General features: G+C 30.7%; 1 protein-coding gene across 1 annotated transcript; it reads right to left on the reverse strand.

The window, feature by feature from the left end:
• Positions 1-5,330: 5,330 nt before the first annotated feature.
• Positions 5,331-12,578, reverse strand: LOC132029986 (transcription factor bHLH120-like). Its single transcript, XM_059419432.1, has 3 exons — positions 12,187-12,578; positions 11,018-11,362; positions 5,331-5,456 (listed from the first exon to the last, which is right to left on the reverse strand). Exons 1-3 carry the CDS (start codon positions 12,508-12,510, stop codon positions 5,382-5,384), a joined length of 744 nt encoding a protein of 247 aa, XP_059275415.1. The 5' UTR covers positions 12,511-12,578; the 3' UTR covers positions 5,331-5,381.
• Between the last annotated feature and the right edge of the window lie 5,383 nt (positions 12,579-17,961).

Raw genomic sequence — 17,961 nt, forward strand, 5'->3', positions numbered from 1 at the left:
ATATCGCGTGTCATTTACTTTCTACTTAGCTTGTGAATAGTCGACTCCTAAAGCAAAAAATTTACAATTCACACAAACCGCCCCCCCCCCCCCCCCCCCTTGCACTTTCAGATATGTCAACATAGACTTCCAACAGGATATTGCCACGCTAATTTTGTTTATACACGTCAAGTTGGCTTCTTCAACTGATCATAAGAAAATGGTATGATAATAAATGACAAAAATACAAAAAAGAAAAGAAGAAAGAATGATCCTATTAGTTGTAGTAGTTTTTAAAACGATAGACAAGTCACGTCGCTTCAATAAAGACAATTGGCAAATGATAAATGACTAATTCAGAGTTGAATCCTACAACAGAGGAGCTGGGAAAAAAAAATACACCATGACCTAGATAATAAATGACAAAAATACAAAAAAGAAAAGAAGAAAGAATGATCACATTATTTGTAGTAGTTTTTAAAACGATAGACAAGTCACGTCGATCAATAAAGACAATTGGAAAATGATAAATGACTAATTCAGAGCTGAATCCTACAACAGAGGAGCTGGGAAACAAAAAGACACCATGACCTAGATAATAAATGACAAAAATACAAAAAAGAAAAGAAGAAAGAATGATCATATTATTTGTAGTAGTTTTTAAACGATAGACAAGTCACGTCACTTCAATAAAGACAATTGGCAAATGATAAATGACGAATTCATAGTTGAATCCTACAACAGCCAAACCAACCTTTGTACAAAACATTCACTTAAAGTGCTGCAGAGATCACCCTTGCAACTCAAGGGGATTGGACGTAGGATTCATATTGAATCTGAACCAGTATAAATATCGCGTGTCATTTACTTTCTACTTAGCTTGTGAATAGTCGACTCCCTAAAGCAAAAATTTACAATTCACCCCCCCCCCCCCCCCCCCCCCGCTTTGCACTTTCAGATATGTCAACATAGACTTCCAACAGTATATTGCCACGCTAATTTTGTTTATACACGTCAAGTTGGCTTCTTCAACTGATCATAAGAAAATGGTATGATAATAAATGACAAAAATACAAAAAAGAAAAGAAGAAAGAATGATCCTATTAGTTGTAGTAGTTTTTAAAACGATAGACAAGTCACGTCGCTTCAATAAAGACAATTGGCAAATGATAAATGACTAATTCGTAGTCAATCCTACAACAAAGCCGGGAAAAAAAAATACACCATGACCTAGATAATAAATGACAAAAAATACAAAAAAAGAAAAAAGAAGAAAGAATGATCACATTATTTGTAGTAGTTTTTAAAACGATAGACAAGTCACGTCGATCAATAAAGACGATTGAAAATGATAAATGACTAATTCGAGCCGAATCCTACAACAGAGGAGCTGGGAAGCAAAAAGACACCATGACCTAGATAATAAATGACAAAAATACAAAAAAGAAAAGAAGAAAGAATGATCATATTATTTGTAGTAGTTTTTAAAACGATAGACAAGTCACGTCACTTCAATAAAGACAATTGGCAAATGATAAATGACGAATTCAGTTGAATCCTACAACAAGAAACCAACCTTTGTACAAAACATTCACTTAAAGTGCTACGAGATCACCGTTGTAACTCGAGGGACTGACGTAGGATTCATCGAACTCCGAACCAAGATAAATATCGCGTGTCAATTACTTTCTACTTAGCTTGTGAACAGTCGACTCCCTAAAGCAAAAATTTACAATTCACACAAACCCACTTTCCCCCCAACATAGACTTCCAACAAGATATTGCCACGCTAATTTTGTTTATACACGCTGTTGGCTTCTTCAACTGATCATAAGAAAATGGTATGATAATAAATGACAAAAATACAAAAAGAAAAGAAGAAAGAATGATCCTATTAGTTGTAGTAGTTTTTAAAACGATAGACAAGTCACGCTTGGCAAATGATAAATGACTAATTTGTTTAGATATAAATGACAAAAATACAAAAAGAAAAGAAGAAAGAATGATCACATTATTTGTTTTTTAAAACGATAGACAAGTCACGTCGATCAATAAAGACAATTGGAAAATGATAAATGACTAAGCCGAATCCTACAACAGGTTAGATAATAAATGACAAAAATACAAAAAAGAAAAGAAGAAAGAATGATCATATTATTTGTAGTAGTTTTTAAAACGATAGACAAGTCACGTCATCAATAAAGATTAATCATAAATGATAAATGACCTAATTATAGTTGAATCCTACAAATAAACCAACCTTGTACAAACATTCACTTAAAGTCTGACGTAGATTCACATTGAACTCCGAACAAAAGATAAATAGACAACTTAGCTTGTGAAATGATAAATGACAATCCAGTTGATATGTCCTACAACTATTGCCACGCCTAATTTTGTTTATACATTCACGCTAAGAAAATGGATCATAAGATAATAAATGACAAAAATACAAAAAGAAAAAGAAGAAAGAATGATCCTATTAGTTGTAGTAGTTTTTAAAACGATGTCACCTAATAAAGACAATTGGCAAATGATAAATGAATGCCAATCCTGCCAACAGGTCAAAACAAAAATACACCATGACCTAGATAATAAATGACAAAAATACAAAAAGAAAAGAAGAAAGAATGATCATATTATTTGTAGTAGTTTTTAAAACTATAATGCGACAATTGGCAATGATAAAATGACGACCAGAGTTGGAACTTACAACGGGGTCCAGATAATAAACAAAATACAAAAGAAAGTAGAAAGAACATATTATATATATATATATATATATATATATATATATATATTCAAACCAACCTTTTGTACAAAAACATTCACTTAAAGTGCTACGTAGATCACCGGTAAGCCAAATTCTCAAGATATAATTTACTTTCTAATAATACTCTAAAGCAAAATTTACACCATCCCCCCCCCCCCCCTTGCACTTCGTTATGTCAACATAGAGTATACGCTAATTTTGTTTATACATGTCAAGTTGGCTTCTTCAACTCCATCATAAGAAAATGGTTCGATAATAAATGACAAAAATACAAAAAGAAAAGAAGAAAGAATGATCATATTATTTTTAGTAGTTTTTAAAACACTACAATAAAGACAATTGCAATTGATAAATGACTAATTACGGGTTAAATAATGCCAAGGTCCAATTAAGTCAGACTATAATGCGCACTGCCCTCGGGGGTCCACAAAATGTGGAACTTATATATATATATATATATATATATATAGTTTTCATAACTTTTATTAAATAAGTATAAATTGAGTCACATTTATCACTACATAATTAATTTAATGTAATTACGGGTTAATCATATCTTATTGATAAGTTTTCATAATTATTAATGTTTTTTCATCATATAATGAAAAAAATTTAGAGATTTTTTTTTTTTTGTGAGGAAGTAAGTTTGCTAGGAAAATTAGCAAATATCAAAGGGACGAAGTGATCAATATTCTATAAACGTGATAAAGTATGATAATTACAACTCGGCAAAAGATCACAAACTGGAAAATATTTTTCGTATTTTTACGATTTTGCGAGAATGAGATTTTTATCTATAGATAGAAATAGACCGCATTTGATATTATTAATTTTTCACTCATTTATTTTATGTGTCAAGGCTTTATGCTAGTTAAATATAAATTTTAACCTTATATTTAGATAACAATCAAGAAATAAGCTAAATTCATTAAAATGAACCTCAAAATCAATTTAGTTCTTCATATATAATTTATGCTTAAAAGGATTAATTCCTAATTAATCAAATAAGAGATAGTAAAGATAATCCAATTTTGACTAATAATGCTATCTTCATTTTCAACACGTTCAATAATTTTTACTTTTTATATTTGTAAGCACATGTAACTTCACTAAAGAAGCACAACTTTGGAGGTTTAAAATAAAAAGAGAAAAATATGGAGAGGAACATATGACGTGAGATATGTTTAAATGTAAAGTAAGACCTAAAAAATGCTTCAGTTGAAAAGGAAAATTTGGTCCAAAATTACCTAAACTTTACCAGAGTAAGGACAAATAATGTAAAAAGTACTTCTCTTGTTTATATTATATGATGTTTTTAACTTAGGCACATTCTTTAAGAAATCACTCACCAATTAAATGTAAGAAGTCTTTTCACTAAATTATCCTTAATTAAATGCTATCAATTTGATATGATTTCTTAGTTATGTAAGCTTATCTAAATAAGGGTAAATTTAAAAAAAAAAAAAAAAATACGTGCTTGATTATATAAATTTTTTTTATATATTCTAAACCAAATATAAAAGTTAAAACTACCATATAATATAGATCAAGGGAAAATCTAATAAGCGGCGAAAAAGGATTTTAAAAAAAGTTGTACACCAATTATAAAAGCCCATGTGAAAGTAAATGAGAGCAAAAATGAAAAAAATCTAAGGACCCGTTTGGCCATGAGAATTTTTCACTTTTTTCCGAAAAATTATTTCACTTTATTTGAAAATCAAAGATTTGGCCGTGAAAATTCAAAATACAACTTGAGGTTGTATTTGGAATTTGAAAAACACCTAAACCTTTTTTTCACTTTCAATACATTCAAACAACCAAATATTTTTTGCAAAAACTATAACCAAACACAACTCCATCTTGAACTCCAACTTCGAAATTTCAAATAAAGTAAAAAATATTTGATTTTCATGGTCAAACGCCTATCAAATATGCATGAAAAAATCACAATAACCTGTGAGAACAAAGACCACAAGACAATTCTGTGATCCCTTATATTAAAAAATAAGTAAAGTAGAGTAAGTTCTTACATCGTTGGGGATATCACGATTGATTTCGCTAGAGGGTGTTTGGAAAGTCATCTAGAAATTAGATTGGAGTGCAATTACATTACATGATTTGGCTTATTTGTCTAATTAAATAATTAATTAGTCGACGTTGAACTTACACCTTAAGAAGAAGTTAATAATTGATGGTCATTACATGCAAAAGTTGACGTCTTCGATGTTCTCTCTCTCTTTTTTTTTTTTTTTTCTCTTTTGTTGAAAAAACAAATTACTCCTCATTGCTCAAACCGTCTTCTATTTTGATGCTTCATTTTCATTTTTAAGCATGCTCCTAATTTGTTCATCCTACATATATTTGTTAAAGAAACCTTTTTTTCATGTCTCATATATATCTTTTTATTATTTAAAAATGACGCAAATCTTGAATACTACATCATATTTGCATGATTTGATCAAACAAAATTTACGTTTTAATACATAAATGGTGATAGTTCAGGTAGAAAAAGAAAACAACTGATAATTAAGGTATTAAACTAGCGAAAAAGTGATAGTTCATGTGTGTTTTTGAGTGACCTAATACTAAAACCTTGTAAAAATACACCTGGATGGTATGTTATTAAAAGCTACAAGTCCAAGTTGATCATATCAATCACTTTTTGTTTCAGTGCCAGGTGATCGATGTTGTTCATATCACATGCCTGCAAAAGTATGCATGATTCATTAGAGAACGTAGCGAATGCTTGATAATTAGGAATCCAATTAAAAAAAAAGAAAAAAAGAAAAAAAAAAGGAAGATCATGCCATCAGACTTACAACTTAGTGTAATTTAACCCGTTATTACTGTTGGGATGTATACTATTAACCATGTGTTTGGATATAGTATTTATTATAGAACAATTATTTATTCATTATTTAATAAAGAGTTAAATAGATCATGTACTAGTATGTGTGTCCTTTACTTATATAGTAGATGATTTAGTGTATAGAGTTTAGCTTATACACGGAAGATTAAATCGTCGGTTCTTATAAGTATAAAATTTATGTTCACAATCTAAGATGGAAATTGGACAAAGCCATCGGATGATTGTAGCACAAGATTAATATAATGTATCTTCATTATGGGAACGGTATAGTTCCGTCTTCTTGTGCTATTACATTTTGTATGTATTGAACGACCAAGTAGAGATAAGTGTTTTTGTACTGAATATATAAAACAAATTCTCTAGTTCATTAAATGTACTTATACTCTTAATCTTGATATAATTATTATGATCAATGTGATTTGTTCATTATTTTGATTTATTAAAAGGTACGACCAATTGCGCCTACGTATTCCTGGTAAATTGGATAATGGCAAAATACATTTGCGAAATAATAATCAGTTGATAGAATCGATGTCTCGACTTTGAGATTTCGGTCGCGGTCACGCTTCAAGAGATAAGTATCAGTTTTATGTTTGATTAAGAACTTGATTATGTGTTGTCTATATTACATGCAAGTTCGATCACGCTATTTGCTTCCGCTGCGTATGCCTGTATTCCATCAATTGGTATCAGAGCTAGGTTATGATTTTGGAGATAGAATATATGTTAATTTAGTTCTAGACTTACATATATTTGTTCTTGCTTGGTAAAAAATGCATTTGCTGTGATGGATGTCGTTTTTCGGCATTCTGAGATCGTCTAGATGAGTTTTAGGTACTTTGTCGGATTAAAATTTGTTTTAAGTAAGAAAACGATATTCTTTATATCGTTTTTATTTATGTTAAATACGAACATGATTATACATGATGATTTAATATGAATTGATATATGATAAGGATATAGATCATATTTTTTTTTCTTGAATCGCCTGAATAAGTTATTTATCGAATTTGGTCACAGATTTAGAGATCGGGAATATTACAAACTCTGATTGGTCTAAAATTCGGTAGGTTCATCGGAAACGACCCAATGAGCAATACTCACTGCTTTGCAGTGAATCATGTTGTTTGTCAGTGATTCGGGGTTGTTTAGATGGAGTTTTGGGCAATTTTCGTTTTCTGAAACATTAATTTTTTTTAGGAAAAATTACTTGGCTATGATCTAATGGTGATAGAGATTCTTCCTTATGGTTTTGATGACTAAATACCAGTGAAATAATAAATTTATGTGTTGACTTTAGGTCTTCCTCCCCATCGGATAGATTTATTATGGGTTGTCACTAGGTATAATCACTAGTTATTAATAACTTGTATTAACTCTCCATCTGAGTTACATGTTGGGTCAATGGAACTAGAGATAATGATAATGATATTCACTTGGCTTAATTTAGCAGCATACTCTTCGTCTGAGTTAGTTCTGGTTTTAAATTTATAAAGTGAATGTCTGGCATCATATATATATGTTGCATGAATTGTTCTTTTATATTGAAATTTGTTGTTCAAGATGCATGGATATCTATGTGGTGTGATTTGAATTTTATATTCAAGGATTACATAAACATGCTAATTTCCAAAAAACAACACTGAGATTATGTAAACATTTTTTAAAATTTTGTTCGTTGTTCTTGATTCATGTATATTAGTACGCTAATGATGATATGTGATAAGAACTACTGAACAAATGCATATGTTTTTTAAATTCTATTTAGGGTGAAAAAAATTATCCGAATTGGTCATGGTTTCGGAATTCTGATTTTTTACGAACTTCGATTGACTCAAAATTTGATAGGTTCATCGGGAACGACCCACTGAGCAATACTCACGAGCTTTGCTCGTGAACTGGGTCCCTTTTGGCCATCCGGGGTCGTTTAGATGGGGTTTTGGTCGTTTTTCTGTTTTCTGGAAATTTTTTGTTAAATAAAAAATTTATTTCTTCAAACAGTGGTGGTAGGGTTCATTCTCTATGGTCTCCATTGTATATAACAGTGATATAATGAGTTTATATGTTGACGTAGGTCTTCTTCCCCATCGGATAGATTCATTATGGTAAATTACCGTGCTTCCCAAATCCTAGTTAATTGATAGCTTGTCTTGACTCTCCAACTGAGTTACACGTTGGTTCAATAGAACTAGGGTTTATTAAAAGTGATATTTACCTAACTTAAATTAGCAATTTACTCTCCATCTGAGTTGGTCCTGTTTTAATTTATGGGGTGAATTATCTGGCATGACTCAATAGTTTGCATGAATAGTTAAGTTTCCCTATCGAATCTAGCTATTTAGTATGCATGGTTGTATGTGTGATGTGTGTTTTGAATTTTATTATTCTTACTACATAACTAATGATCTATTTAATGATTATATCTCAATTTCTCAATAGACTTTATCCAGTCGACTTACTACTAGTCAGGAATTTCTTCTGATAGAGATAAGACATTAATTAAAGAATGCATTATATGTAACATTTGTTAGAAAGAACTTATTTTCAGTTTCTAACCAAACAAGAGATGGATAGTTAGTTTATTTTTCTTGTAACTCTTGTGTTATTGAGTTTGATAAATATTTTATCTCTTGTGGTACATTGATGCGTGGACACTTTAAATTAATAACTCTTCTAAATTGAATAATGTTAATCTGTCCTTTAAGAGAATTTATTTTTCTTTCGTGAATTGAATGAACTTATCTATGGCACTTGTGTCTAGGTCATTTTAATCTGAATAGAATTTCGAAGTTGGTCAAATGATGAACTTTTGAGGTTCATTGAAAGTGAAGGCACTACCAACTTCTGAGTCTTATTTAGAAGGAAAAATGACTAAGAGACCTTTTCTCTTAAAAGGAAATAAAGTTAATGATAAGTTAAGCTAATCCATTCTGATTTGTGTGGTATAATGAACTTCAAGGCAAGAGGTGATTTTGAGTATTCTGTGACATTCATAGAAGATTACTCATGATATGAATATATTCATTTGATGCTCTATAAGCCTAAGTGTTTTGAAAATTTCAAGGCAGTTAAAGCAAAAATGAAAAGCGTCAGGGAAAATATATTAAGTCACTTCGATTTGATCGTAGTGGCGAGTACCTCTTTGTAGAGTTCATTAGTTACTTATTAGATAGGGGATTGCATTTTCAATTGTCTACACCAAGTATTCTACAATAGATTGGTGTGGAAGATAAAAGAAATATGACACTTTTTTCAAGGTGGTAAGATTAATGATTGACTTATTTATATTTGCTTTTTCATTTGGGATATGTCTTAGAAACTGAGTTACATTTTTAATTTAATTCCTTCTAAGTTAGTACCTTTGATACCCATAGAACAATGGATTGGATGTAAGCCAAATCCGCAACATATTCGGATATGAGATTGTCTAGCATATGTGATCAAAGGGAAAACAGATAAGTGGGAATCAAGAACGGGTGTACGCATGTTTATTAGATAGCCAAAGGGAACAAAAGGAGGTTTATTTACTATCCTAAAAGAAAATAAGGTAATTGTTAATACAATTGCTAGATTTTTAGAAAAGGACTATTTAATAAACAAAGTTCCTAGAAGTAAACTAGTTTTTATAGGAATTGAGCAAAGAAATAGCAAATGAGTCATCTAAAATTCAGACGTTCAAGAACAGCTAACCGACAAGTCAGGGTTGACGTTCCATTACATTTAAGTAGTGGGAGAAACGTTAATAGACGTAAGGAAATTCACTTCCCCTATGTACTAGGAGTGATATTGAGAAAATAACACTATATGAAGGCGTTAATAATTCAATATTGAAAGAAACATGCTCGATAGTGTGACTATAATAATAGTAGTACTTCGTCGTAGTGGGAGAATAATAACCAAGATGGGTTCGGTGTATACTCTTGGGAGAATTTCATGATAGGATTCTTGAAAAGAAATACATTTTTTGGAGAGTTTCATGACAGGATCCCTGAAGATCTTAGTACGGGCGGTCAAGATTCACTGACAAGCACTACTAGACAAAGTTGCATCAGAAAACAACTTGGTAAGTTATTTGTTGCAAAGAGCTTATTGGCTAAGACTTTTGGTAGTCGTGCAAAAGGAATACATGTGGAAGTTGTAAATGGATTGTTAAAAGTCTAAGTGGGAGATTGTTGGGGTATATACCATTAACCATGCGTTTAGACATGGTATATTCTAACAATTGTCATGGTTAAAAGTCTAAGTGGGAGATTGTTGAGATGTATACTATTAACCATGTGTTTGAATATAGTATTTATTATAGAACAATTATTTATTCATTATTTAATAAAGAGTTAAATAGATCATGTTCTAGTATGTGTGTCCTTTACTTATATAGTAGATGATTTAGTGTATAGAGTTTAGCTTATACACGGAAGATTAAATCGTCGGTTCTTATAAGTATAAAATTTATGTTCACAATCTAAGATGAAAATTGGACAAAGCCATCGGTATGATTGTAGCACAAGATTAATATAATGTATCTTCATTATGGGAACGGTATAGTTCCGTCTTCTTGTGCTAGTACATTTTGTATGTATTGAACGGACCAAGTAGAGATAAGTGTTTTTAAAATTAATATATAAAACAAATTCTCTAGTTCATTAAATGTACTTATACTCTTAATCTTGATATGATTATTATGATCAATGTGATTTGTTCATTATTTTGATTTATTAAAAGGTACGACTCAATTGCGGGTCTATGTACTCCCGGTAAATTGGATAATGGCAAAATACATTTGTGAAATAATAATCAGTTGATAGAATCGATGTCTCGACTTTGAGATTGATGATACCGCTTTATGAATGCTTATAAGTCTCATGTGAAAACCCTGCGGTGGATTTTGTATCCGTCACATGATATAGGTTAAGCGGAAATATAAAGGATTTAATTAGTCAATAAATTAAATTGTCAGTAATTTAATTTAATTGATTGGTATCTGTAATCTTAACATGGGGAGTTAAATAAGATTTAACGAAAGATTTTGAAATTGAACTGAGGAGTGCAAGCGATTTTTTAGTGGAACCGGAGGACAATCGCGTGGAGATAAGTATCAATTTTATGTTTGATTAAAAACTTGATTATGTGTTGTCTATATTACATGCAAGTTCGATCCTGACTATTTGCTTCCGCTGCGTATGCCTGTATTTCATCAATTACAACTTAAAACTTTATTTTCCAAGTTACCGTACCATCAGACTTGATATGGAAAGTCAATTACCTGTTATTTTTAATTGTATACAAATTCTTTAGGTGCACAAAACATGATTAACACTTATACTATGTGTGAAGACATATATAAAGCCCAAATTTTAGCCATTATCAGCAGATTTCAGTACATCTAAATTACGTACCTCGGTCTGAATTGTGTGGAGTGACCTTTGATTCCATTTTGCAGAAACACAACTAACGACTTTAAGCCCTTGTTTCAGAATCCCACGCAGCAATCTTGAAAGAGGAAAACAATTTCCCTTACAATCAACGCTAATTAAAATTTGTATACCACCTTCGCAGTCAACGCTCACTGTGACACAATCCGGGGAAACTGTGAAACTATTTGGGCAACCATTTTCAGTTCCATGTGGACCTGATGATTTAGTTAGCAAGTCTCTCCGTTTTTCCAATTCATTGATGTTTGCTTGCATTTCTTTTATATAATTCACAGCTTCGTGCATATGGTCCGATACTGAACGCTTTCCCTATGTATATAAATAAAAGAACTCGATTACCTTAACTAATTAATTTCGAAAATTAGATCCATTAGAGCTTAGATTATGATATTAACAAGAGAACACTATATATATATATATATATGGTGAGAGAGAGAGACAGAGAGAGAGAGAGAGATGTAAAATATTACCTTGATATAGTGGAAGGAGAGTACGGAAAGAAGAGTAAAGAGTAGACATTTCTCGTCTTCTCTGACGTTCTATATCTCTATGCATAATTCTTATAAGTTTGTAATCATCATCAGGAATAGTTGCAGTTTCATCATTAAGGAGAAATTTCTGATTAAGTTGCACTGAAGAAAAAAAGGAGTATATGTGATGGTTCCTTAATTCTGACAGGGTACAAATTTTCTAGATTTCATATTTTTATGTACTTTATCATACTTTATCAGGTATATCATGAAAAATTCTTCAGAAAAAAAAAAGTATCTTCCACAATGAAATATGATAAACATGGCTATTGAGAACAAATTAAATCAAATAATCCTACTCCCTCCATTTCATAATAAGTGATTTTTTTAGCTTATGCACACCCTTTAAGAAATTGCTCACTCCTAGAAAATTATGAGTGTTTTTACTAACTTATCCCTAATTAATGCCTAGAAAAAAAAAAGCTACTTAATGATTCTTGATTATAAATAATAAGAGTAAGCTTGGAAGAATAAGATCAATTTTTTCTTGAAATCCTAAAACACCACTTACTTTGAAACAAAATGAAAAGCCTAAAACACCACTTATTATGGAATGGAGGGAGTATTTCTCAATATTTATGAAACCAAGGTCGAAAAGATTACCTTGACATAGTGCAGAGGAAGGAGAGAACGGAGAGAAGAGTAAAGGGCAGACATTTCCCGTCTTCTTTGACGTTCTATATCTCTATGCATAATTCTTCTAAGATTGTAATCATCATCATGAATAGTTGCAGGATCATCATTAGTAGTAGCTAATATTCTTTTTCTCTTTTTTTGGGAATTATTGTTTACAATATTTGGAGGAGGATGAGTACGTGTCTCCAGAGAAGCAAAATCCATAAGCGGATCTTGGGAGATGTTGCTTTGTTGGCAAGGCTTTGAAAGAATCTGAATCAACATGTCATCACTTTCTTGCAAAGAAAACATTTTAAGAGCTGCAGTATTGTTCTTTCTTCTTGATCAACTAAGGAAGTTCTCTAGTGCTTTCTTCTAGAGGTGATACATACAGTATATAACGTGTGTGTATATGTGTGTGTATACACATATATATAATAGATAATAGTAGTATTAACAATTAAGAACGGAAGATAAGTTTGATAGGATTGCAAGATCTTTAGTGGTCCTTAGGATGGCAATGATTGTCTGCAATATAATGTCTCCATAAACAGTAATTTTTTATTATGTCACACTCAATGTTTTAAAAGGCGAGGGCGTAAGGCGGGGCGTTTTACGTCGTATTTAAATGGGCGTAGTTCTTATAAGGGGCGAAAGTCCTTAGGATTTTAATTTTTAGTATTTTATAAAATGATATAATTATAATAAATACTTTTAAATAGGTGAAATAGCGTAAAAAATTGAAGAAAACTATAAATATATATATATATATCTAATTAGTTTTTTTTTTTTTTTTTTGGGGTGGATATATATATATATATATATATATATATATATATATATATATATATATATCCACCCTCACAAAAAAACTAATTAGAACAATCTATTATATGCTACTTACAAGTACAAGTGATTTGCCGTTACTTTTTTTGAGATAGTAGAGACAAGATAAATAATTGAAAAAGAATATATATTAGGCATTCTAGCAATAAAAAAAGGTCTTGACTTTTAAATTTAATGCTTCAGTTCCTTTTTAAAACATTTGAGTAATTACATGTTGACTTTTGAGAATTTGGGCATTATATTAAGGACTTATTTAACAAATTTCGTTTTAGTTTGAAGAAGTTTTCTGGGCTTACGCCCCAACACGCCCCAACAAAAAAAAATTCGCCTCAAACGCCCGGGCGTACGCCCCGAATTGCTGGGCGTACGCCTTTGAGGACTTTCGCCCCGACCTATCGCCCCGGGGCATTTTTGATACGCCCCGCCCTAGGGCTAGCCCCGGGACTCGCCCCAAAAACGCCTTTTAAAACACTGGTCACACTAGTTGTATAAGGTTTGTTTTTCTTGGCAAGGCTTTGAGAGAATCTGAATCAACATGTCATCACTTCCTTGTAAGAAAACATTTCAAAGGCTGTAGTATTTTCTTTTTTCTTGATCAATTGAGGAAGTTCTCCAGCTCTTAGATATACTCCCTCTGTTCCAATTTATGTGGCACACTTTCTTGTTTAGTTTGTCTCAAAAAAATGTCACATTTCTATACTTAGAAACAATTTAACTTTATGAGATGATTACAGCTACACATTTATCTGAGGCTTGTTTTGGATCACAAATTTCAAAAGTCTTCCTTTCTTTCTTAAACTAAGTGTATAGTCAAATGGTGCCACATAAATTGGGACGGAGGGAGTAGTTATAATTACTATATAAGTAGTAGTAATAAAGAAGCGAAGATAGGTTTGTTCGGATTGTGATATCTTTAATGATCCATGATTTTATGCAATGTCTCCATAAATATAAAAAAAGTTATTATGTGTTTCACACAATTGACACTATTGTGTGATGCTTTTTGTATTTCACAAAAAAATAATCTAAAGTATATGAGTTCAAAAATATAAGATTGAATTCATTTTTTAATTGTAAGACAAAAAAAATCTCACACAAATGATATCGGACTGTGTGAGACACATAATAAAAAATTTAAATAAACAGGTAAAGGTCAGGTCTGATCACCACCAAATTTTTTATTCTACCTATACTATTTTTTTGAATCGATACTAGCCTCAGCCTGGCTATTGTATGTTATTTATAATTGCAACCCCACCATTTTGGTCTCTGCTCTTCATTTCTGGCATTGTCTCCAATGTTTACAGAAATTGTTTAGTGTCCCAAATACCCTTGACTTGAAATATCCTCTCCTTTTACCGACAAAAAAAGATTGTATACCATGACGATATACTAGTATATAGTATTTCCCAAGAAACAGTATACTGTACTGATACTTTTACTAGAGAATATAGTCTTCTCCTTTTTCAGAAAATGTGCAAGTCAAAATGAGAAATATAAAAGCTTAACATACTTGTAACACTTCTTTTCTAGCCTATGTAAATTTTCAGAGAGATTACCTTTTACCTTAAGTAGTTTGTTCTGTTGAATTGTTTTAATTACTAGTCTGTACGTTTCAATGTAAGTGCTTTAATTTGACTCCGCATGTAATTAAAAAAAATAAGGAAGACTTTTGCTATGGGCTTCAAGCTGTGTTTGCCCTTTGGATGGATGAGCTCATCATTTTGATGGGAAAACTTGATGGTTGCTGTAAATTAAACCGCTGCAAGGGTGGGGTAAGGTATAGCATTGAAGCACGTTTTAACCATCTATCAAAGAAAAAACACCCGGTATTACTATATCAGCGACAGCTTGAAGGTGTCCCGTTAAATGATAACTTTTTGGTTGTTGTCTCTATTTCCTCAATAAGAAATATTTACTCAATGATTGAACATTTTCTAAATGGTGGAACCCCACTAGTTATACAAATTTTATACTACAAGAAAACAAAAGGGGAGGTAAAGTTCATAGCCTTGAAAATGAGAGATGGTTTCTAAGTTGAAAACAAGGAGAAAGTGAATGACCGAATGGGTACACCTTTTTAAAGATTATACCAAACATATGTTTTCAATAGGGAATAATTAAGTACAATGGGGTATTCTATTGGTATTTGTCCTTGATTACACAATTGACGTGCTGCGCTTGGCAAAATTTCAGCTGCAATGTTAGTGTGCGCATTTATCATTTACCTAAAAATGTTGACAAAAAATCTCACAATTCACAAAAATTTAAGAGTTAACCTTTTTACAGATTAATTTTAGTTTAAACCTTTTAAGTAGAATAAATATCAACTCGCTGAAAGTTTGATTTTTCAAATTTTAGTTTAGTCATTTCAGAACAGTTTCTTAGGGCCCCATTTGATTATTTTTATTAAAATATCTGAATCTGAATACATATTTGATTATTGAGCTATGGTCTTTAAATTTGTATAGACAATCAAGATATTTTGTTTTTTCAACATGTGAATGTTCAGTATTAACTTATCTAAAAACTACTCCCTCAATCAAATTTATGTGATGTTTTTCATTTTTAATATGTCCCAAAATGAATAATACTTGTTTATATTTAGAAATAATTTAACCTTAAAGAAAGATTTTCTTTTCTAAACTTATGGTCTAAAACAAGCTATAGACATTTGTATCGGTATAAATCATCTCATTAAGGGTAAAACGAAAAGTTCAAAATTAAATTATTTCTAATAATAAAAAGAAGTTTCTTTTAATACAGATTAAAAAGAAAAGAGTGTTGCATAAAATGAGATAGAAGAATTAATTTCTATGTTTTGTAAAAATGGTATATTTCATTAGCATATTCTAAAGCTAGTGGTGGTAGTTAGTTGGTGATGGTTGTGATGTGCTGATTGCGGTTAATAGTGGATCTAAGATGCATGGCTAGCGGTTGTATAGTGGTGATGGTAGTGATTATGCATTAATAGACAGAGGTGATGGCTCTACGATGGCAATTGGTAGTGATGGAGATGGTTTATGGTGATATGGTTGTGCATGAAGGCTAATATTGATGGTGACGGATGGTGGAGGTGATTGACAGTGAGGGTAGTCATTAATTGTTGTATACCATAGTATGAATAGAATAATGACAAACGTTCATGATCTTTGCATGAACATTTCATAGTATATAAGAAATAATGGTTTAACAATTATCAGACTATACAAAATCTGAATGAACCGGATATATTTAGAGTAAATAAGTCATTTTAAAAGCAAAAAGAAAGTGCTTTCAAACGATTGAAATCCGAATTATTCAAATTCGATCGTACCTCCATTAAATAAAACAAACGAGGACCTTACTAAGTAAGCACTCATTTCATCCTAAAATAGAAGAAATTCAGTTCAAATCTAGTAATTCAAAAGATTTTTATTTTCTACTTCAAGAAAAATATTGGCATTATTTGGTGACAGGTGAAACTGGTTCATGGTTTATCGAAATTAAATAACCTCAATTCTGTATTATTTAATCTCTGGAGGGAGCATTATTTCCTTAAAGAAATCAATAACAAAAGACTATGAGCTAGGATGTCCTTTAAAAATGAAACCTACAAATTGTAGATCTAATTTTTGTATTTTGCACCCTTAATGTATATACTTTTTTTATAGTCTGCACCTTATTCTTTTCTTTTTTTACAATATGCACCTCAATATTTTCATTTTCTTACTTACAAAAAATTCATTTTATTAATTACTTATTTAAGAGGATAAAGTAAGAAAAACACAATTAAAGTTTTTCAAAATGTACAATAAGTTAGATGGATATATGCGCGGCCATCGCGGAGCATACAAGATTAAGGGTATGATTAGATGTCAGTACTCTGTAATTATTAGCTTGTATAATTATTAAAGTAGTAAATTCAAATATATGTTTGTTTGACAAAGTGTAATTATATAGTAATAATATATACTAGCTTCATATAATTGGTAGCAAAAGTGAAATCAGGTACTTTTAGATTTTTAAAATAAATATTTTTAAAAATTAAATAAGAATTTTTATATGAACAAGTAAAAAAAAAAAAAAAAAACTTCATCGGCGACAAATATAGGTACGTGTAAGAAATATTAAACATACCTTATTACTAGGCATTTTGAAATACATACTTCTCGCTCAAAATATATTAACTAACTATAATTGTGTAACGTAATATTGTATAAGAACAAATCAGATCTTTCTGTGAAAATTATATTTTAATTTTAATTCTGTCACAAATTAAATTTTGTTTAACCAATTCATGCAAATATGATGTAGTATTCAGGATTTGTTTCAGTTTTAAAATAACAAAAAGACATATATTAGACAAGAAAAAAGTTTCTATAACAAAGTAAGTAGTGATGGTGGAAGAAGAAAAAAAAAAAAAAAAAACGAGTAGTGATGAACAAATTAGGAGTATGTTTAACAAAGGAATATAGCATCAAAATAGGAGGCCTTTAAGGAGTAATTATGTTCTTTTAAAAGGAAAATCGAACGTCAAATTTTGCATGTAATGATGATCAATTAATAACTCATCGTAACGATTAGAGGGCATCAGTTTATTTGTTTGATCAGATAAATAAACCAAACCATGTATAATTGCACTCAAATCAAATTTCTATATGATTTCCCAAACACACGCTAGTGAAATCAACAGTTATGTCCCCAACGATCAGGGCATGTGGCCTAAAACCAAATCTTTAATTAGAGGCCTTAAAATTATTTAATAAATTTAACTATATTCTTATTTGAGTTTTATTGATCTTCTAACTTTATATGCAAAGGTACTAATTATTTTTACAATAAACTCCTCCTAATTTTTTCTTCTTAGTTGATAATATAGCTAATTAATTTAATTTTTCTTCAGCTATTGTTAATCTTGGGTAAGATCTTTTCAAT

This window comes from Lycium ferocissimum, chromosome 1 (genome assembly GCF_029784015.1).
Source record: "Lycium ferocissimum isolate CSIRO_LF1 chromosome 1, AGI_CSIRO_Lferr_CH_V1, whole genome shotgun sequence".
Classification (NCBI taxonomy): Eukaryota; Viridiplantae; Streptophyta; class Magnoliopsida; order Solanales; family Solanaceae; genus Lycium; species Lycium ferocissimum.